The following is a 24,422-nucleotide window of genomic DNA, read 5'->3' on the forward strand; positions in this document are numbered from 1 at the left end:
ACCATACAAAATTGAGAATCATTACCGAAAATACCTATTTTTATGAACTTTTTCCTCTTCCCTATTTTATTTCCAACATACTTTTACTAACACAATCGAGTATTGGGTGATAAAACCCAATCCAACCTCTAGTTACTTGGTATTCCCAACCTAATCAGGAAATGGGTTAGGTTTATGTTGGAAATAATGAGCCCATGCCCCTTAGAATATGATATTGAGGAATTTGTATTTAAGATTATAATAGGAAATCCATTAAACATTTTGAGCATTTGGTGAGATCATGAATATGAAGTACTTATACTAATACTAATTCTTTTTCTTCTTTTTCATGGTTTTCTATTGTCTTAATTCTACAGCCTCCTACCCACCTCTACTGAAATAATTTGAACAACCTCATAATCTCATAGAAATCACCCTCCCTGTCCTCCAATAAAGACAGTTCCTTTATTTATCTTCCCTGAGCAATTTTTGTACAATACCTTGATATTTTACCAGAGTTGCCAACCATGCTTTTTCCCGGAAGTAAGTCTTCGGATAATAATGTTATCTAACATTCTACTCATTTTACCACATTTCACCCTAATTTTCCTTATTTTCCATTCTTTTCCTCATTCCCACTATTTTGCCCAACCCACCCCCCAACACGCCACTGGATCCACCCAGTATACTTCCACATTTATGTACCTTGACTTTCAAAACGCCTTTACAAAAACCTAATATCAGTTATTTTTATTAAATGTTACTTTCCCAATATCCTTATCCTTTTTTGAACTCTCGTGCCCCTTCCCGAACCAGCTATTATAAATTCGTTTTGCTCTCATCTTTCCCATTTACCGTCTCCTTTAGTCTAACCGGCATAAACGTGGGACGTAGAACTCAAAGATTTCATTTCATTTTCTTTCCCATTTATAAACATTTGCCATTACTATACCGACAGTCTGCGAAAACTCCCATCCCTCCCTCATAGCGTCATGGCAGTCCTCTTGGAAATTTTCATGTTTACATTTTCCTATGGTTTAGAAACTGTGTTCCTTTGCCAAATTTTCGCTACAATTCCTATTTCTTTATATTTTAACACCCCTATTTTTTCACTTTTTGCCCCTTCTGATACACAACCTTTCATAATCTTCATCCTAGATACACATATACAGAGTCACATGTTTCTGATAACTTCAACCATTATTCCTTTTTCCCCTTTGTTTTTTATTTTTTAAAAAAATATCTCCCCACAACCCCTTCCTGTACCTCAATGCAGCACAACACCACTAAGAAGAAGAGGACCTATGGACATCAAGAGATATCAGCACTGCAATTTGAACCTCACAATCTGGCCACCAACCGACGCAAGGAAGGATACTTTGCCGAACGTTTTTCCTTCATTATTCACACTCATATTTTTATGCACGTAATACTCACCTTATCACGCGTCAAATAAGTTTTTGCTTCAAAAAATAAGAATAATATAACAAATACATAATTGTCATTCATCTTCAAGCGCTTGATTTATTCCGTCACACCCAGCCACATGGATGCAGCTTAGCCGATAACACCTGCCATCTGGTGACAGCTATTTCAACTTCACTACGTCCTTTGCATATGGTCAACAACCCAGTTGGCCTAGATTATCTCGCAGCTGAAGCTGAGCTGATTCAGCACTGTACAGTTTCAAGTTCAGTGTTATAAAACAAGACCATGTGCTTCAGTTTATTTCTGGTACGTATCTTAAATGTTACGTCAACAATGAATACGGAAGAAAAGACATTAACTATCCAAGACATTGAAACATGGTGCGTATACCTATACTTACATATTGACAAATTAACTCTTTCTTGTGTGTTTATTCTTCGCCTATGTTTACTATTGGTAAAATATTGATTGATTGATTGGTATAGTGCTACATTTCATTTTCTGTTAACGTGAGTGATTTAAGTGTTTTTTTCAGTGATATGTGATTATTTTTTAAATATACATATAACATACATCAAATTGATATAGTACATACTGTACAGTGCGTTCAATAAGCAATTGGACCTGAAACGACAGCGTTCCTTTTCTCGTCGTTCAGTCAGATTTAGAGGCGGGAATGTAGATATTGGATCTCCCTCATATTACTAGTATTCAGTATATAAACAAATCAAGATTTAATAACGATTTTATTTTTTATTTTTATTTTTTCTCTTTATTTTCTGTGGATGCTGAGAAACAGCCATAACTTGGAATAATAAGACAGTCAGCAAACATTTCAAAATTCTCTTCAGCAGACGATTCCTCATTCTTCATTCTTGGTAAATTTATGTAACTTATGTAACCTGATGTAACCGAAATGTGTAGTCCCCGCCCTCGTTACTACAGCCATTTTATACATGAGTTCCGATCTGATTACAAACACGCTAGGAGTCAAGCTTTTCGGTGCTGCATTTCCCAAAAAATTTCCTCCTCGCATAAAATTTCCTGTCTCCAAAGATTAGGCAGAACGGGAATAAGACGGAACGGGATCCCTTTCTACCTAAAGATAAGATTATTTGAAATATTTTCTACAAAGTCCTGTAGGGCCTTTAGGCAGAATGAGAATGATTCTTTTTAATATTGCACCCCCCTAGCTGGGGGTGTAAGGAATTTATTTTCGAGGGAGTCCAAAAATTTTAGAGGGTGCTGGGAGGTGTTAGAGAGTGTAGATAAATCACTGCATTCCTTGAACAGATTTTCAGTTTTATCAACCACATGTTTTGTTTTTTTTTATCTTGTAGGAATATTAGGCTTTTCCCAAAACTGAATCAGATCACTAGCAGCACAGTAAGCTGAGTCCCTTATATTTAAGTTTAATTCCTTTTTATAATGAAAGAAAACACTAAGAACTTCTTTTTTAGGTGGTAACTTTGTATCATTCAGTGATGTGGAGATTTGACCAACAAGCCAAATATTTGTAGATGTTCTCGTTGCAATGGTCTGCTTACTACTACTCACCATTCTTAACTATATCGAAGTCCAAACACCAAACAGCATGAAATAATTCCAAACTCACTTACTTAACAAAACAGTCAATGCACTTTTGTCCTAAAGCATACAACTCTCTTGGGCTGATAACCTATCTTTTGATAAACTTCAGTGCACTAAACAAGGCTAAAGTAACGAGATAAACTAGACTTGAACAAGTTACTGTAAACACACTCATACACAACTGCACAAATACTCTTCAAAGTACAGTAGCTAATAGGGAACTGAGCTCTCAAGTCTTGCCTGTATAGCACGGCGAAATCTGGACATGAAACACTTATGTCTCAACATGAACGTTTGTGTGACTATCCAATCATTCCCGACATTAATAATTACTTTTTTGTAGGGCGGTGTGTTTATTGTTATTAACATTTGTTGACAATATTGAAAATTTGCCATTGTTTAAAACAAGAATGAAAACGTTCAACTTTTGAAGGAAACTTTTCCTTGTGTCACACAATACTGCAGCATTAGGAGCACAATACTGCATATACATCTTCACTGGTCTATGCTTCACTGCCTCAGTATTCTTGTATGGCTTTAATTTAAGCAGAATTACAGAGCAAAAGTATACTGAAACACAGAATTAAAGGTTACGTTCGAATTATTGCAGGCTGTAAAGTACTACAAAACTGAACGGACCCACATGTATTTTACACCCATTACGTTTCGTTTTTGCGCCCTGGACTTATTTAAATAACAAAATATTCGTTATAGATGTTGTTTTGATGTTTACGCCATTCCTTTGTACCCCACCCCCGTAGGTATGCGACCTGTGCGCAGGGTTGCCAACTTTACTTAAGAAAAATCGGGACGGGACAATCGGTGTTGGAGCCTTCCTTCCCCCTTCCCCGGAGATGACTACACGTAGGTTACGGCGAGTCATTGAAAACAATGTAAATAATCAGTTGAATAAACGAAACTGAATGAGTGTGGCACCTTATTTTTTTATTTTCCCACCTACTGCTCATCAGTAGGGATAAGCAATATTTTGCAACAAATTCAAACCAAAACAAATGCAATTTATTTAACGTAAAAGTTAGAGAGAAAACTATATAGAATGTTTTTTTTAAAAATCAGAAACATATTAGTTACTTTAAACAATGACTGAAACAGAATATCAAACAAACAACTCTTCTTTGGCTATTCCCTTTGGTAAACTCAAATTTAAAAATGCAAAAGAAAGACTTCTTGTTCTTCCTGCAGAATTTAGCTTTTTCTTTTAAATGTAGTCCGCACTCCTAATAGCCTTGATCTATTTCTTGTTGCTCTTACAAGTTGATATCAAGCCAACACAAGACATGTCCAAGTTTAAGGTAATGAGTAGCTCAGCTGTTATTAAGTCGACAGAACAGTGGTTTCGAACATTTGTCCGGAACATGAGTCAACTTAAAACACAAATTTGTTGAATTGATTCTATACATAAAACTATTCGTGTAAAAGAATAAGTTATTCCTTCGTAAAAATGGCCCAGTAAAATATTAATTAACTTTGAAAATAGATAAATCGGGACAATATGAGTCCCGATGACTGTCCGGTCGGGACGCGGGACAAATAAGTCAGAAATCGGTATAGTCCCTACAGAATCGGGACGGTTGGCAACGCTGCCTGTGCAGTTCATGAGTGATTGCTGATTGGATGAGATGAAAGTAGAGGGCAATGTACTGTCCTATTTTAGTAATTTCAATGATAATCAATGTTATTTTTGTGTTTACCAGTGTGATTAATTTTAATAGAAACTTCATTTAAAAAACTAAATAATGTTGAAATTTCAAAACATGGTAGCGATCCCTAAAACATTTTTTTAAATCTGAAAATTTTATGGAAGTCTTTTTCTAAATAGTAGATCAAAATAAGAGGATGCCCAAGGTAAATTTTAAAAGTTAGTTTTTAAGGACCACCCTAATATATATATGGTGTCTTGCATTTCAATTCAGGCAGAGCATGTACCATCACCATCTCAGATATTGTTGAAACTTTTTTTATAGCAACTATAGACATGTTTTTAAGAGACCCATACTTTTTTGTTTTGTCGAAAAAATTTTCCCGCCAAGTAATGGGCCATCAAAGACGGGGAGTACAATTTATGAATTGTAGAAGACATGGAAAATCTTCAATTTCGGAGCCTCACCATTCGGCTATGGAGACAGGTAGAGTTATAATTCTTGTTGTGGTATGTACATAGGGATATAAATAAACTATATTTTATTATAGTTTGGTTTGCGCATGCGTATCTTTTTGTACATAAATTAACAAATGAACGTCAATTTATCTGAAAAGTCGAAGTTTGCGAATTTTTTTCGAGCACTTCCGGTTCGAATTTTAAAATTCTGTTTTCACGGTTGGTAAGACCTAGTTACCCGCTTTCCGAAACAAATTTTGTATCGCTTCTGTGGTCAACCGTTTTGTCGCAAAAAAACGAGAAATTGTAAAATTTTCATAAATCGCCATTTTTGGGCGCCATTTTCTCGAAAACACCATTTTTTAAAATTCTGAAATTTTGTCAGATGGTTCAACTTTACCTGAATAATAAGCACACCAAATACCATTCTCAACCAATGCTTCATGGATTAACTGCCGCCTTTTAAAGTTAGCGAAGTTTCGCTAATTTTGATGTCACAGTTAGCAACACTGGGAACAATAAAAGTGCAATGATTTGATGACGTTTGTGGTTCATATTCATTAAATGAAGAATAAAAGGTTTTCTTGGCTGTTTTTTTTATAATTTTGAACAAAGAGGCTCTCTGAAATAGTAAAATGAGCCTCCCCCTACTCCTCCGTTTTCTTAAACTAAAGTAATCTGAGGTGGAAATTACGATTACGAAACACACAAATTTTAAGTTTACTTGAAATGGCCATCCAATGAATTCTGATGATCTATAAAAGGCCTAAACTATTACCTCAGTATGATTTGCAATGCTCCAGACAAAGTCTCAATTAAGTGCGATGTCATTATAGTTATCGAAAAATGACAAAATGTTTAAAAAAAAAATCGAAACGTTTTCTTACGCGTTCCAAAGAAATTTACTGAATTTTTAAACAGAACAATCCCAGCATAAAAATGGGTCACTCGGAATTTTATAGTATTCGACTAAAGTGTGTCAGTCCGCAACCTGAGAGGGAAGTGTGTGTGTGTGTGTGTATTGTGCAAATTTTAAGTTAGCTGCTACTGAGTTGCTACAAATCAAAGGTGCAACCTGTATTGAAGCTGTCATGAGTGACCTATTTCCTTTAGTAGTATGATCCGTAGAAAATGACAGCTGTCTTCTTCAAGAATGTGGTGAATGTCCTGGAGTGGAATAAATAAGTGTGGTGTCTTTAATTATTCATCCTGATGAAAATGAAAGTGGTTACGTATGCCATATGGGAGAATAATGATCTCGTTAAAAAAAAAAAAAAAAAAAAAACTGTGCCACTTTCTGTTTTCGTATCGTACATTGCCGGTTTAACTGTAAGAATTGTAATTCATGACTACATCAAGAAAATCCAAAGAGAATCAGTTGCTACCGAAAACCACCGTATAAAATTTCAAGATACAAATTCTGTTTTATTTCATGTGGACTTCGTTGAAAACTGGACTGTTATTCTGCAAAGTGCAATTCAGAGTTATCACCGAAATATGAAACAATTGACAGTTTGTTGTAATAAACGACGATAAAACACACGATTCGGCTCATATACTCATAGTCATAGACAAGATTCTAAACATACTCGAAGAAAAGCGAAAATATATTTTATAGAAAAAGGTTTGAATACGTGAAAATAGGTGTCTACAATTTCCCAAACCGTGTCAGTGATTTCTGATGATGCTGCATCCCACTTTAAAAATCGCTTTCAGATGTTCGAGATGCAGACAGGTCCGATAAAGCAGTGTTTTTGCAGTGAAACCGGCCATGCAAGGGTCTCTGCGACGGTAGTGGGGAAGGGGGGAAGCAAAGAATGTGGCAACGCGCCATAGCCTTAGGCTAAAACAGATACACAGTATTAAAACCACAGAAGAAAAAATGAAATGAAATCTTTAAGTTTTACGTTCCACGGTTATGCCGGTTAGGCTAAAGGAGACGGTGATTATAAGAAATGAATGAAATGGTGGAATGCAGAACGGCACGAGCTGGGATTGAACCAGGGACCCCAAGCACCGGAAGTGAACGCTCTACCACTGAGCCACCGCGTCCCCACTAAAACCGCAGGAGAATTCGTGAGTATAGTGCAAACACAAACTCCGGGTATTACTCTCGTTTTGTTACCTGGAACGGAATTCGACGACTTCCGGAAGAAAAAAGGGAAAGTATGCGACCAGTAACTGGTATTCAACGAAGTTATCTTTGGCTTTCGGAAAATTGCGAAGTTTTTATGGCAGTAACGGGTCACCATGGACTAACTTCATACTTCCCCCAAAATCGAACTTTTGCAATTCAAAGTGTAGATTTAAGAAATCTGCAAAAAGGAACTTTTGTTATATATATATATATGTATGATAACCAGTAGTGCGTAGCAGAAATATTATGAATAAATCATGAATTACGTGAAGTTTAAGTGCTGTTTATGCTTCCACATGAACCTTCAGCAGGGTACAGGTTTCCAGAAGAGCATAAGAGAAGTGAAAATAAGTGTTTTGTGACTATCGACAATGTGCTACGCAGGGACGGACTTCTGGGGGGGATTGTAATACTGCTACTTAGAGCTACTTTTAAGAGCTCCAAACTCTGGGATGGGTTTTATATATATATATATATATATATATATATATATATATATATATATATATATATATATATATATATATATAAGAAAGTTTCTTCTTCTGGGGGGGGGGGTGGCAATCGTCCCCCTAGATCCACTCCTGGATGAGTTATGAGTGAACCAACATCTATTGGAGCATCTGCACGGTTACATGCTATTAGCAAAGAAGACAACCACCAAGCAAATGATTGGTCCATGTTAAAAAAAAAAAAATTGAAATTTTGTTTTCGAAGACCATTTTAAGTAAGTGAACTTGAAATTTGTGTGTTTCGTAATCGTAATTTCCACCTCAGATTACTTCAGTTTAAGAAAACGAAGGAGTAGAGGGAGGCTCATTTTACTATTTCAGAGAGGCTTCTTGATCAAAATAATAATAAAAAAAAAAAAACAGTCAAGAAAACCTTTTATTCTTCATTTAATGAATGTGAACCACAAACATCATCAAATCATTGCACTTTCATTGTTCCCAGTGTTGTTAACTGTGACATCAAAATTAGCGAAACTTCGCTAACTTTAAAAGGCGGCAGTTAATCCATGAAGCATTGGTCGCGAATGATAATTGGTGTGCTTATTATTCAGGTAAAGTTGAACCATCTGACAAAATTTCAGAATTTTAAAAAATGGTGTTTTCGAGAAAATGGCGCCCAAAAATGGCAATTTTTGAAAATTTTACAATTTCTCGTTTTTTTGCGACAAAACGGTTGACCACAGAAGCGATACAAAATTTGTTTCGGAAAGCGGGTAACTAGGTCTTACCAACCGTGAAAACAGAATTTTAAAATTCGAACCGGAAGTGCTCGAAAAAAATTCGCAAACTTCGACTTTTCAGATAAATTGACGTTCATTTGTTAATTTATGTACAAAAAGATACGCATGCGCAAACCAAACTATAATAAAATATAGTTTATTTATATCCCTATGTACATACCACAACTAGAATTATAACTCTACCTGTCTCCATAGCCGAATGGTGAGGCTCCGAAATTGACCATTTTCCATGTCTTCTACAATTCATAAATTGTACTCCCCGTCTTTGATGACCCATTACTTGGCGGGAAAATTTTTTCGACAAAACAAAAAAATATGGGTCTCTTAAAAACATGTCTAGTTGCTATAAAAAAAAAAGTTTCAACAATATCTGAGATGGTGATGGTACAATTTTTATATTTTTTTGCCTGAGTTGAAATGGAAGGCACCATATATATATATATATATATATATATATATATATATGATGTACAAAATCTGTAACAGCTTCGTCTGTACAGAAATGTTGTTTACCTTGCAAATCTGTTTTCATGGCAAGGAACAGATGAAATTTGAAGGTGCTAAATCATGTGAATACAGGGGATATTGGAAAATTCAAAGCTGCAGATCTGAAGTTACAAGAGTAATATAATAATTAAAATAAAACTCATGTATTCTTTTGTATGAAGAGCCATTATGTTAATGTCATGTCTTATGGTTAAAATCATATGTGATTATAGATATAATACGACATGTCTATAAGATCAGGCATCTATAAATAACATGATACCAACAAGTTCGTATGGCGTACCCCCATCATCAATGTCATCGAATTTTTTACTGGAACTAGTCCAGCCCTGGGTTTCACCTCTGAATCACAAGCCTAAAACTCAAACCGATTGACTAACCCACTGGTTTTAACTAGAGCAGCGGGTACAATGTTTTTAATTGAAATATTTCTACTATGGTTTCCAGAATATGGTTTTTAGAAATTATTCGATGGTTAGATTTTTTTAACAAAACTGTAAGTACGCAAAATTAATGTGCAAACACAGCTATATCGGTATAAATTATACACATATATAAATTAAAAATAACAAGCACTTAGTAATGACAATAAACAATCTAGTTTACACTTACTTGAAGGTGAAATCTCCACAGTTTTTGCTCTTTTCACTGAAGTACTGAACCCCATGTCAGCAATTAATCCTGCAATTTTTTCTTGTGTTAATATCCTAGGATTGTATGAAATTTTAGCACTCCTGGTTTCCAATGATACTTCGATTTCATATATCCCTTGCACTGATCTCATTTTTTCATTTATAGTATCGACGCACCTCTTACATTTCATCCCTTGAATTAATATTTCTACTTCGGTATTCATTGTTCCTTATTTTCTTATACTTCTGAAAATGTTGCAAATTAAACCTATGAATAAAATCATTGTTACTAAGGATAAGTTATAACTAAACTCAAACTGATTTTTTTTACATGTAAAGAAAGAAATTTCAGAAGTTTTTAAATAATTATTTGCTTATAAATTTTAAAGGAGGACTGAGTTTATATTGTATTATAATTAACATTAAGCACCACGTGTTTCATGGAACAATTTTTGGAATTTTTTTCATCTCTTCCTCTCACCGCCTTCCTTTCCTCTTCGTCTTCGATATTGAACACAAGTGAATAACACAAACACAATTTCATGAATCTGGGCTCAAAAGTTTGGGAGATCTGGTGGGAAAAGAACTTTGATATCTCTGTTACGGTTCGCATTTGCGAAATTCTGTTTCATCTGGAGCCTAAGATGCAAGAATATTTATACAAGTTTTCAAAGTTTCTACATCTGACAATTTCGTAGATCTGACGAACAGTAAAAGGATAGGTACCCCGATATCCTATAAAAGAGTAAATAAACTAGCTCACTCAGTGATTTGCTCATCAACAGATGTCCGAAGGTAATAGTAATAGAACCTTCAAATTTTGTATTAATATTCTCCTTGCACCTTTGGCTGTAAATAAGATGGTGTTTTGCGAAATATTTTCTTATATATACTTTATGTAAAGCAAATAAGTAAATTCTCTTTTTTCCTTGGGTTACAGAGTCTCAATCGAATCACCGTGTCAGTGCGATGACCCGTTTCAGCTCTAGCGTGTTCATTCTGTCATTGTGAATTACGTTATATTCGCAAGAGGTGGTATCGAGATAAGATGTTCGGAACAGACGAATGTTCAGAAATGATTAGAAAATGGCCCCTTTTAGGTTATTTCAAGAGAGATTTTATTTATATTAATTTGACACAAAATTCGTTTCCATCCTATAATTCTTAAATTTGTTTAATCCAAGTAAGAAATTTGAAATATGCAAGATTTGCTACGTCTATAAAGAACCAACATCCAATTTTCGTTTTAAACATTTGTAACTTTTCATCATGATATAATTTGCACTTTTAATGTAGGGTGTTTCTGATAGAACTTTAGCATTAAAATAGCACTCCTTCGATTTTTCTTTCTACCTTTTTTCCATCTTTTCTTTTTCTTTTTTGTTCACTTTGCAGTACTAGTCTGGAAGGGAATATATGGCCTAGGGTACCTATTAGGTTTATTATAATGTATTTCAGATCAGTACGTTTAATGAACACTATCGAATTTGCAACCGAACGACGCGGAAAGACATAGTATGTGTTAAATTTTTGGCATGATCCTAGATGTGTCTCGAAACTTTTCAGTTTCACTAGAAATTGAGTATTTAATTTGATCACCAATTTTCGAATTCATTTTGAGTGTCCTAATGAATATTTCAAGCATCCTCTTTATATATTCGAATAGTTCTGACAAAAATTTTAAAAAAACAAAGGTTACTTCTATATTTCTCGTGGATTTTTGGAAACGGAACTTATAATGTTAGGTTCTTTTCTCACTACGTTTAAATCCATTATTTTTTATCTGTGCTTCCTTTTGGTTTTATTTTTCTATCTTCTTTCCTCTCTTTGTCTCACTTCCATACCTCTAACAGATATCTATTCTTTTCAATTTTTCATTGAGATATGTTTAAGTTTCTCTCTACATCAACTTATGAATCTCGTTGCGCCTAATTTTTATCCTTTCACTTTATTGACACTAATGCATGTATATTTCGAAACTAGAATTGTGCTCAGATTGTTGCTGATTTTATATGGGAGAGAGAGATTTACCAGACATGATTATGGGATAAGAAGGTGTATATTGGATGGTCTAGCTGTAAGGTGTTAGCTGTTGCTTTTTTATGCGGAGTGTATAAGTTCAGTAAGTTGCCATGAATATGGTCAATAAGAAATGTTTTTTAAAGAAGAAATAACAACATGAAATGTGAAATCTCTTTTAACAAACTGTCAAGATTTGAGAGTCGCAAACTTTATATTTTCCGGTACCAATTATCTCGAAATCCTGGTAGCCAGAATTAACCCGGGATAGGGGACTTATATTTTAAAAAAAAGTGACAATCTCAGCAGAATGCAGAATTATTTATTCTAAGAGAAAAAAGGAATTAAATCTCTCATTTCTAGTGCTATTAGTCCTGTAGTTCTGAGACTGTCAAAATTACTGACAGAAATAAGGACAATGAATTATGATTATTTGTAGAACATCTCACTTTAATATAATAGGAATTTCATCTTCCGATTTGCTTAGTTGTGAAAAATTATAGAGTATATTGCTATACCATATAAAGTATGTGTATTGTCGCTGATTTCTGATAACAATCAGAAACAGAATTAAAAGATAAATAGTAATAGTTTTCTATTAAGAAGGAAGTATAAATACTTTTTCCACATTTTTTGGACTTAAAATGTTTGTTCCTGTTCACCCCCTTCCCACTCATACTTGAGTACGGAATGCAAGAACATATTAGATTTTGATTATTGACAGTATATTTCAAACATCATTTCTAGGATCTAGGCCTGTCGTCGATATCGATATTGACACAGATCAACATTCAATACCGCAAATATATCAACATCGATATATCAGTATTCTAAATTTTCGATATTGATCTTGGGGGTCCGAGGCATAACGGGCCCCTAAGACTTGCGATGCATGAAGAAACAAAATTTATTTTCTACAGTAATGTTTTCCAATAATTTATTTATTACCACAAGTAGCAATGTAAATAAATCCACTTGTAAATTTGCACTATTTACATTATATATTGTAATTTCTTAGTCGTCAAAGCTTTTCTGTTCCTAAAAAAGAAAAAGAAAAAGTATCTGCCAAGAACGAGTGCTTCGAACTTTGACCTATAATTTATCATAAGAAAGTTCTTTTGTTCCTCTCTCTCGGAGATTAACATCCCATTTGGCCTTTGAGACTTCTCATTGACAAAAACTGAACTCGAAAGTTTAAAAGTGTTTTCCACTAACTTCACTTATGTGTATATCCACCGTCGCTGATGAGCCTGCTCCCTACAGACGCACCCTCACTATCGCTCACTCGCCCTCGTGAACTCCTGCTCTGACTTGGTTAGATAGCATTCGTGCTTTCTAGTGGCCACCTAGAAGAAGTTGATTTGTATTTTTTAGTTCATTCGTGCTTTGCGCACTGCAGTTTTTTATGTCATATATGCACACGCTATAGTTATACTGAATTCTTTTAAACTCAATCTGCAGTCTATTTGTCTCGCAATACAATCTAGATGAATATGTATCAACTAAATAGCAAAGAAAGCATGAAAATAAATATTTATGAGCGACAGTTAAGAGTGAACAACGGGAATAAAAAGTAATTCGAGGAAAGGTATATTAAAATAACCAATAAATAGTAATACAACGTTGAAAACAGGTTTGCGTTTGTCTAATCCGAATCCACCATTTGCAGGAGATTAGCCCTAATATCGGTTGTATTTGCTTATTTGTCAGCCCTTTCCCACACCCGCTCTTCATCCCCATGTCAATTGTGTATAGTTTTTTGGTAGTTTTACTATACGGAAACATAGATTGTAAAATGAACAGAAAATTTTGGGCAAGTCTTTAATTTGTCCATTTCAGGTCGAGATCAGAACCAACTAACCTCTGCGTAGCTCCTCCTCCTACTACTACTACTACTAAGCCTACTTATACTATGGATCCGTATAGTAAAACTACACGAATTTTTGTACTTAAGTGGCATTTGGAATGTTACTATTTATTTCAGCGACTCCGAAAAATATGGATTTTACGCTGATATGGGTAGTTTTGATTATTTTTACGTCACTACTCAAAAATGTTTGGAGGCCAACATTATAACCCGAGATCCCCTTAAAACAGTAATTGTTAAGAATATCAGGATGCAGGTCCGAATGACAATTTTATATACCAAGATTAATTTACTGACCTTGATAGGCTCATGAGGTATTCAGTTTTTGCGTTAATTACGACCTCCCGCTAATGCCCGTAGTATTGCATTTTAATAAATTTAATATCATATAATCTTTGGGAAGCCGATTTATAACCATGCATCACTTTCATTAGCTCAAACGGGTATTGCGTGATGCGATCAGACAGAACCTCACATTCACATTCTTGTATTTATTAATTTATTTAGGAATTATAAAGTTTAATTGTTTATTTCATACCGGTACGGTAAGTTCAACAAATAAGCTTAACTATTATTAATTTTCATATACTACTTGTAAATGCAACCTAGCATCATTAATAATAACTTATTACTCTTACATTAGTTTTCAGGCAACTAAAGTAACAGTCCAGTTATCACACCAACCCTTAATTGAATGTATTTAGAGTATAATATAAACTATTAAAAATATTTGAGAATAATCATAACAAATAATCATAACAAAAAGTTATTAGCTATAGATAAGCATAACATATTTTGTAACAAAGTTCTCTCTTTCTTCTTCACTATTATCAGTGTTTTTAAAATAGTTGCCTCCGACTTAGCAGTCTTAGTAGGCCACAAATGTTAAGTTTGTTAGGTGATCCCTATTAATTGTTTCTATTTGGATTTCTGTCTGGAATATTTCGAGTAATACTTTTAATCATCTTCAAATTTGTTCTATACCCATTTTATCTTTTTCAAGATTATTTAATTTAACAAGATGTTTTTCTAATATTCCTTCTTATATTTAACGAATTCAGTAGCGTAGCGTGGTATTCCGAAATGGGGATGCCAAAGTTAGTCACTTGGGCGATACAGCACTACTGCAATCAGCAATACATAGCTATTCCGAGGGGAAATATAGGATTACGTTAGAAGCCAATAAGCAACTGTCTCAGCTCCTTCTTGTCGCTACCGTTGTGACGAGAAAACTCGGCCCCACGGTTGTACGAACATTGTTTCCAGTATAGTTCCCTTTATTTCTTTCTCGTAGGCAGCTTCTTTCTCCGCATACAATACTTCAATCTCGTTCTTGAAAAAGTCGCCCCTAGAAATTTGTCATCTTGGGTCCGGAACTCAGACGCCCATTCGTGAATATGGGCCTGAGTGTATACGCATATCATTTGAAGATGCAAATAGAAAGTACTTAAACCAACTCTGGGGGTCTGTTTCTGTGTATGTATTTCGTTGTAAGATATCCATATACTGAAGGCAAGGGCGCAAATCTGTCTTCAATATTCGGGGGATGGGTAAGACCGTTTCCATATATATTTTTAAAGCGACGTTCAAAATATTTATGAAGTTGAAAAACAATGCTGTGGAGGATCAGGGGAGCAGAGTTGTCTTCAACATTAGGAGGAGGGCATATTTGAGGCTTATTACGGGGAGAGGAGAGATGAGACTCATATTACGGTAGATGAAACTGATTTCTGAGATGAACCTGTTGTATATTATATACCAGGCGATGTAGATGAAATTGTGGTACATGTCAGTATTACAAATCAGTGTCGTGAACACATTCTGAAATCTGAATACATGCATATTTATAATTGATACGTTTCTACTTACGCATCCACAATAATCCACATTAAAATTTTAGGATACTTGTTTTGTAATAATATAAATAATGACTTCCCCAAAACTATGAAAGAAAGTCAACTATGTATGGCGCAACAATACTCTTATTTGAGCAAAATTATGATGATCACAATTGCATTATAGGGATCGTTACAGGAATTAAACAAATAGTTGGAAATAGACTAACAATTATTAATGGCAATGAAATATTAGAGAATACGACTCTTTTTTTTAAAATGAAATAAGTCAAGGGACATCAATTTCATCTCACTTTCCTTTGTGGCAGTCGGATACAAATCATCACAATTTCAAATCGGATTATTGGAGAGGACAGTTCCCCTATCCCAAGATTGGAGGGGACATGTCGCCCTCATCTCCCCGGGATATGTGCCAGTGACTGAAGGGCCCAAGCAATCTTTGCGAAGCGGGGGGGAGGGGAGTGCTGGCTCTCTTGGCCTGCCAAGTCGGTGATCGTGATTCTACAGAATGTTTTGTATTTATGCTTGTGTGTGTGAGTTCCCTCAAAGAGTTTCTGGCCACGCTACTGGACATACTATGTATTTCTGATGAAGATTAATAGTTTGCCTTTAATTACGAATACAATTACGATGCATTTAATTACGATTAAAGCATAACTATTTTTATACTATTATTTACATAACCTACATGCTTCAAAAAGGCATTCAACGAACCATTTCTGTTTTGTTCTATCTCCTTGATGTTGGCGCCCGTACGTTCTGCACATAAACTATAGCTTAGTTCAAAATATATAGAGTTGGAAATACTTGAATACGCCAGCGTATAACTAAAGCAAACTGTAGGGTTGCAAGGGTTGAGGAGAAGCAAGTAGTTGGGCATGCGCATTCAACAGAAAGCAGACAAAAACCCCGATGCTTGACGACCCGCTCGGGAGAGTAATACTCCCGGAAGTGCATTTTTCGCGCGCTACTCTAGCCAGCTGTTTTACGCGCTATCCTAGTCAGTTGTTTTAAGTTGGTCTCAAAATCTATATCATTTAGTACAAGGGGAACAAAACGAGCCTTATATCATGGAGTATAAGGGCAACAAAACGAGCTCTGCGGGACTTCTAACCCGTACCTACTACTACTACTACTTATCTGCACAAAAGTAAGTAAATCACATTTTTTAGTATTATTTTCGTATTATTTTAATTTAAAAAGTGTTATAAAAACGTAAAAAAAACTTTCCTCGGGCCGGGTTTGAACTCACGCCAAAAGAGGTTTCCGTTACTAGCAGATAGCGCTAGCCCACTCGGCTACGAGGATCGACAACAACAATCGTCTGAATTCTGCTATTTGAATGCAACGTGGCAAGACAGATAACGCCAACCAATCAGAACTGTGTTTTTCGTTCCTACTTCCAGGAGCATTACTCTCCTGAGCTAGTCCTGATGCTTGCAGTAAGCTTGGAAGTCCAAGGAACATAGCATACGACGCGACAGGAGAAAAGACAGGAAATGTGCATTTGAGTGACACGCATGCGTAGGTCCCGCTTGTCACAGTAAGGCGTGACGGCGAGAGAGCGCATCCAGAAGATTGCAGTGGGAATAATTGTGATAATTACAAGCAAACAATTTATATAAGTTTTTCCTATTAACAGGGGATGCCGGGCATACCGGTGTTCTCTTACGCTACGCCGCTGAACGAATTTATTTTTTTAATTATAAATTTATACCATTAAGGAGAATGAATTGTATCATACTTCGAATTGTTTTCCAATTATAAGTTGCTATGATACATTTATATGGACCTAAACCTATATAATAATTTAATTTTTGAAGAAATGTAGATTTTTGATTTTGTAAATAACTACATTCGGATAATAAATGATTAAGAGTACCTATACACTTATCATACCAACAGTGATAAGTATCCTTTTTTCTAATTTGAAATAATTTAACTGGGGTTAGTGCTGTACCTAAAAGAATTCTATAGTAGGTAATGATTTCTTTTCTTGACTATTATTTTATAAATTCTCTGGGTTTATGGAAATGATTTTCGAGTGCTTCCCAGTAACTATGTGCAGGAAATAATTAGTTATTTTGTTGTCATCGTTGTTACTGCTATTGAAAAATGCCTGTCTATAATATAATAACTTCTATAAGAAATGTTTATATAATATGGTTTTCCATTTTTACTTGCCAACTTTGCAGCATTATCAATAAGGTCCCCATGTCTTAAACCAATGTGAGAAGGCATAAAATAAAACTGTACAATGTAATTCTTATTTTGAAGTACTTGAAAAAGGTATTTTATGTTTAAAACCGTCCAAGTAACCTTTGCATCCCAATGAGTATTTTGTAATGTTTGAACAACACAGAGCGAATCGGTACAAATGCATGAAGCAAAAATGTTATGCTTTTTATATATAATAATGCCTAACGGATGGCAAATGCTTCTGCCTCAAAGATTGATAATGATGATGGTAATTTATATTTCAGAATTAGTTTTTGGATGAAATAAATATTGCAGCACCCACTGAAGAATCTGGGTATTTGGATGCATCTGTATAAATTAAAACAACATCTGAACGTAATTTTTGGATTTCTTCTTCCCAAATATTTCATATAGTTTAGTACGTAATTCTAAATTTTCTAGCTTGGTAAAATTTGGGATAGTAAATTAATATTTACTAAATTAATTGTATATTGCCAGGTGAAGCAAAGAAGTGGGACCAGGGAGGAATTATGGGGGCATTGCCACCCAACTTCTTGACAAAAAATAAAAATGCCACTTATAAGACCCTTCAATTCTCATTTGTGTTTACCTTGCCCCCAACAGCCAAAAGGTCGGCCCTCCAGTAGACAATTGCTAACTTGGCCCATGAGTGGAACCTTATGAATGAAAGGCTTTATATATTTAAGACCGTTACACTCTGTAAAGAAAAAATAGCGACACCTCAATTCTTAAACTAACTTACACAGAAAACCATAGTTGCAGCCCGTTAGAAGAGGAATAGAAGGAAATGAAGAGTGGGATAGTTCATTTGCATTATCTGTGACACCTGTGGTGTAGGACATCGCTTGTCAATTGTTTGTGTATCACTAGTATTTTCGATAGATGGCACTGAGTGCGTCTCGTAAATTATTGTAGTAAGAATTCTGCATTGCATTTGTAATGTGTAGGCTGAGGTAAATAGCATTTTATGATTGTTCTTTGCTTTCTCATTGTTTGGACAGTGTGTCAAGTGGCAAAATTTTTGTTGTGCAGTGTTGTTTGTGTGTGATATTGTTGCTACATGTGGACTGTAAACAAATAAGATGGGTAAGAAATGTGAGTTGTGGCAAATCTCTAAAAGAATAGATGGAATTCTGAAAATCCATCATTCTACGGCAGGAAGAGTAATTCACAAGTGCAAACAGCATAACAAATCGTCCCTTCGTCAACAGTGTGAAAGAAAAAAGAAAGCATCACCCAGAGCAGATTGCTAAATGAAATCAATAGCACCGCAGATTTAATGAGTGATTTCCCAAAACATCGCTTTTGTAGTTTGACATGATCTTGGAACTGCAGTTACTTGTACAACTGTATTGTCTTGACTGTATGAAGAGGATATTACAAAGAAAAAACCGCGTAGAAAGTCGAAACTGACAAAACACAGAGGACTTCAACATGTAGTTTTGTGAGTCGATATACAACTTGGACTTATGACAACTGAAAGCATGTCGTTTTCTTCATTGAAAAGAAGTTTAGAATAGTGGGAAACGATAGTGGTGTGAAGTTGTGGATACGAACAAGCAAGGAACTTGACAAGGATTTTGTTTAAGAGATTCAAATATTCAGTTACTGAGTGATGATATGGGCATGGTTCACCGTTAAAGACGTCAGAACGACGGATATATGTGAAGGATCGTTTGATGCACGAAAATATAATCAAATTCTGGCACGTAAAGTTCTTACAACAGCTAAAGATGACTTTTCTGAAGAAGATATGGACTACTTCCTTTCCCAGGACGATAATGATTCATGTCACCGAGCCAAAATTGTTAATACGTGGTTCAAGAATATGACTATTTAGAGACTCGTGTGGCCTACAAACTCACCCGACATGAATCCAGTTGAAAATTTGTGGATCAATATGAGTAGAAATTTCAATAGACAACTATCTCAAATAGAATGGAATTCAAGGAACAGATAATCCGAGTGTTATTCCGTGATATCGAGGTTGCATTTTGCAATAGCTTTGTTACCAATGCGGGAAGCCCATGGTGCACATACAAAATACTAGTTTGGTGTATCGTACTTCTCGATGTTTGCACACAATATGTCTGACCCTAAAGAAATTCCATTTCTTGTTTTCTGCTATTGTTGTTGATCTTTTTCAGTTTTATGAATTACTCTTCCTACAAACGATTTTGCTCAAAACACACATAGCTACTTATATATGCATATAAATTCACCAAATTCATGTCAAAAGCCTGAAACTCTGGCGCAAGTATTAAGAATGAACTGCTCATTAGGAATATGCCTTGTAATATTATCAGGAATTCATGTAAAAATTCATATTGATTAAAGTATGTTGAGAAAACCATATTAGAGCAAGTGTCGCTATTTTTTCTTTACAGAGTGTATATGCTAGATAGAACAATGGTCTATTATTAAAGTAAGGTATCTTTTTTTGTCTTATTAAATACATTTTCTGTGTGTTGTACCTTATTGATTATTAATGAGGAAGTGCGACTAAATCTTGATAGAATGAATCTTTCTGCCGCTCGTTGCAGTAATATAGTTAATGGTAGTGAGTTGGTTTATTCTAAAAGTGGTTATTTTGAAAAAAAAAATCTGGTTGTGATAAAATGATTTTAAGTAAATAATAAATGATGCTTTCTAATCGTTTATAAAATTGTTTGATATTGTTAGAATAAAATACCCTCCCCCATACCTAAACTTAGCCATTACCTTTCTTTTAGAATCTATTATATAAAAGAGAACGCACAAATCCTTTGTTAGCTCATCACGCTAATACGGCTGAACCAATTTCTTTCATTTTTGGGGGGTTATTAGGATTTGGACCCTAGATGGTTTTTATCATATCACTTTAATTTTTAATTACCAGTGTCTTGAGATAATTGACCATTCAAGTGTCCATAACGTACAAATCCTTTGTTAGTTCATCATAGGTATAAAAATAAACGTATTTATATGCAACCCGCATGACCGTGTCACTCGGCGGGTTAACATAAATGACAGGCGCTATAATGTTAACATTTACTGCAATTTGAAAGCGAAAAAGTAAAAATTATCTAAGTAACAAAGTTTATTGCGTTCCGGGGTGACCGCAGCGAAGCGGGGCGGGTTAACATAAATGACAGGCGATATAATGTTAACATTTACTGCAATCTTCTATGGTTTTTATCATATCACTTGAAAGCGAAAAAGTAAAAATTATCTAAGTAACAAAGTTTATTGCGTTCCGGGGTGACCGCAGCGAAGCGGGGTGAACGCTGCTAGTATTTGATAACTGAAAGGATTAATACCGTATTTCTTTGTTGCTATGCATTAAATTAATCTTTAAAATGTATTTGCTTCCTGTGAAAGATACCGTAAATGCTGATTCCAGTTTTATTTTTTATCTAATAATAATCCTAAATATTTAATATGAAGTTCGTTCGATAATTTGTTATTTTGTTTTTGTATTTTAATTGTTATTATAGGTACAGATATCCCGTGTAATGAAGTTCAGAATATATAACTATGAAATAATCTCTTTGCTGTTTATTTCGAATATTGATAAATTTTGTTCTTTCTGTAGTACCCTTCACGGTGATAATAAGATAAATGTTCCAGACTTGATGTCTCTATGAGCTATGACTTTCGATCCTTTTGCCTATTCATATTTCCAAGTTCTATTCACATATTGATAGAAGAATATTTCGGTCTTATTTATATTGTCTTCTTCATCAATATGGTCTTCCTTTTAAATGTCACACTTTTGCCTAAGTGGCTTACATCTAAGGTTTTGTTCTCATGTGGATAATTCTCCTTGATTCTGTTACTGTTATTTCCGGTATTATGACCTTAATTTTAGTTTCATCATTTTATCCACATTGTGTAGGTGCAAGGTATATAATGTGTAGGCGTAAATGTTAGGATTACTCTTGATATATACTTTATGCAATATTAATTTCTTTGGAACCCTTTCTTCCTTCTTCACTTCTTAACTTGGGAACACATAGCGGGATGCTACCATACCCCAGTAAGTATTCGAAGAAGAAGTAAAGCAATGATATGGAAGCGGTAGTGCTGCCCTTTATAGTACTCTTAAGTATACTTCCTGCTTGTTTTGTAGAAATATGTTTAGTATAATGAAGTGCGCGCATATGTTAACGAACAGTTAAAGTATTGTTGTATTGCGCGTTTGGGGTGGTATCACACTTATATATGTTATTATACCAGTTTTTTAGACTTTGTGTTTGTTATTTTTAGATATTTTTATGTTGAAATATGGCTGATTGCAGCCCTCTATTTCGAAGGCTGTAGACAATGAGCATATACAATTCCGGCATGAACAGGAGGGTGTAAGTTGTAATAATAATGATGAAAATGTGAGTGACTGCGAAGATGAATTAGTTGTTGATCCTGATTTAAAAGATGAAATTGGTGTAATTGAAATTAGTGATTTAGAAGAAAACTTTCTTCTACGGAATATTTGGATCAGGCAGGTGCCAACAGTATGATACTCTACAAAAATTCATCACCAAACAGAGGAATTTCCGTCACACGATAACACTATTTGAGAGAACGGGGAATGCAGCTTGCTACGCCTTACATGAAAGACCGACTTTTGACGCCCCTTTCTTTGGACCTATCTAAGATGATCAAAGACATTCTTGGTATCAGGGGCGTGTAGTGCATATTACCGTTGTTACCGGCGGCAACGGTAAAATAATTACAGTTTTCTGTTATTTTCATATATCTCTAAATTTCATTATCAACATGAGAAAATGTTTGCATTTTCTCTTTTTCTTTTCTTCTTTTTAAAGTTTGGACAGCCTATGGCACATTTACAATATAAACGAACGCAATATGCCAATGCCAAAAAGAAACATATTGTTGTTGATACCGTAGATTTCACAGGTAACGCGCACCCCGATAGCGGTCATTCACTCCAGAAGCACCCTTCAGCGTGCCAGCCAGAAACATCCTGCGCTCTCGTATTTGGACTTTCGGAATGGCCCTTATGTTACCGCTCAGCTGAATGGATCAGGAAAAAGTAGGAACGATCCCTAACAAAAAAAGAGAATCTAGAATTTCATCAGCGTGTTTATTCTGTTATACTGTTTCGTTTGCTTCCCCATTCCAAGGATGGAAATTCAGCGGTAATTCCTGTATTCATGCGGTCACCGCCCGCTGGAGTGAGCGAGAGAAGAGTGACTCCAGCGGGCGGTGCATGCGGTTATTTCATTGTGCTTACAGTATACAATTTTGGAAAATACAAACAGCAAGTATTTCATAGTAATAGCATTAACCACCTGTTACTGCGAGAATGTTATACAATTTAAGACAAATATAAGTAGCAGGTTTTTCATAGTAATAGCGTTGAACACCTTCTACTGCGAGACTATATGTTCCAAAATGCGTTATTTGTGGTGTATGTTAATATATATATTTTCACCCGACTTTATGCTATGTTAATACGTTATCTTTGAATATGAATAATACAGCAACAGAAAAAAATAATTTATTCCATAGGATATTTTAACAATCAAACTTAATATAGGTATACTAAGATTCTCATTGACTGTTAATTCGAGCGTATGGGATTTTTTTTCAAATTGAGACTTTATTGCTGCTTAAATTGTATTAATAGAAAAATTTAGATGATAGTTGTCTGTGCGATTAAATGTGCAGAAATGCCTATCGATGTAATACAATGTGTGATATGGAAACTGTTTCAAGAGCAAGGGGGAATAGTACCGATAATAATGAGAAGTAGAGACGTTTTCCTCGCTCTTTCCAATTCGAGTACCTATTATTATTTTAGGATTTACGCTAATTAAGTTGAATATATTTTGTTTTTAATTTAGTATAGAATACTTTCGATTCAAAAATGTCCAAGTGTAGCTGCTAGCATATTTGTTGAATTTGCACTTTGATGCAGCTTGATGTGTTGAAAAAGGACTCTCCAATCGTCCTCCGTGCTGTTTGGGTATGGCAATAATTCTGAAAAAAATCCGAACTATCCTCGGTGACATTGACTGTCCTATAGAAAGCATGATGAAACAATATTTTGATGTGCGTTCGTTTGCGGGAAAAAGTAAAATAATATGCGGAGAAAGACCAACACCACATTTAAACAATTTAAAATTTTAAAAAAAGACTGGAGGTTATGAATGTCAATTTAACGCACAAGGGCATGCCCAATACCCATGGCTGTGTGCGTGTGTAAAGATAATAAAAATTTACTCTATATCATGCTTTTTTTCTAGGGACAAAAATATATGGCATCGATCATAGAAAATTTTAGTCATATGAAGTCTTTATGAAAATTCCAAACTAAACATTGTATCTGTGTTCCTTAGTTATATTCGGGAAAACAAGAATAGACTCTTCAACTCTTTAAATCCATAATGGAAAACAAAGACGAACGGGATTTTGAAACCAGAGTTTGTGTAGCAGGATATAATTAAAACCTTCAAAGTTTTAATTTCAATTTCCTATTTCATCTTTTGTATTATCAAGTTTAGAAATATTGTTTAATATGTTACAAAAGAAAATTCATAATATAGGGTATTGCTAAAAGAAAATGGATGATTTTGAAGAATATGTAAGATCATTGAGAGACAGTTTCGACTGTTTTGGGCAGAAAATAGAAAGCATTTGAGAAGCCTCACTGTTTAAAATATCAAGTCCAAATGAAGTAGGATCTAAGGAAAATAAAACCTTTCCCAATGTCTATATTTTGACATTTTTTGTACGATGAACGAAAAAGTTAAATTTTCTGATATTGAGTTGAGTTGAGTTGATTTTAGTTTAGCTTCCCTTTCAGCAGCG

General features: G+C 34.8%; 1 protein-coding gene across 2 annotated transcripts in view; it reads right to left on the reverse strand.

Moving 5' to 3' along the window:
- LOC145662498 (copper-transporting ATPase 1-like) overlaps nt 1-14,305 on the reverse strand; it is a 178,241-nt gene extending 163,936 nt beyond the window's left edge. Inside the window, exons 1-2 of one of the 2 annotated variants that reach the window (XM_081728134.1) lie at nt 14,169-14,305; nt 9,625-9,890 (exon numbers count right to left, since the gene is read on the reverse strand). In XM_081728134.1, coding sequence (XP_081584260.1) covers nt 9,625-9,868 — 244 coding nt within the window. In that variant the 5' untranslated portion in view covers nt 9,869-9,890; nt 14,169-14,305. Of the gene's footprint in view, nt 1-9,624; nt 9,913-14,168 lie in introns of both variants that reach the window. The other variant, XM_081728133.1, reaches the window with a different exon arrangement.
- Between the last annotated feature and the right edge of the window lie 10,117 nt (nt 14,306-24,422).

This window comes from Thermobia domestica, chromosome 10 (genome assembly GCF_964235325.1).
Source record: "Thermobia domestica chromosome 10, izTheDome1.hap1.1, whole genome shotgun sequence".
NCBI classification, from domain to species: Eukaryota; Metazoa; Arthropoda; class Insecta; order Zygentoma; family Lepismatidae; genus Thermobia; species Thermobia domestica.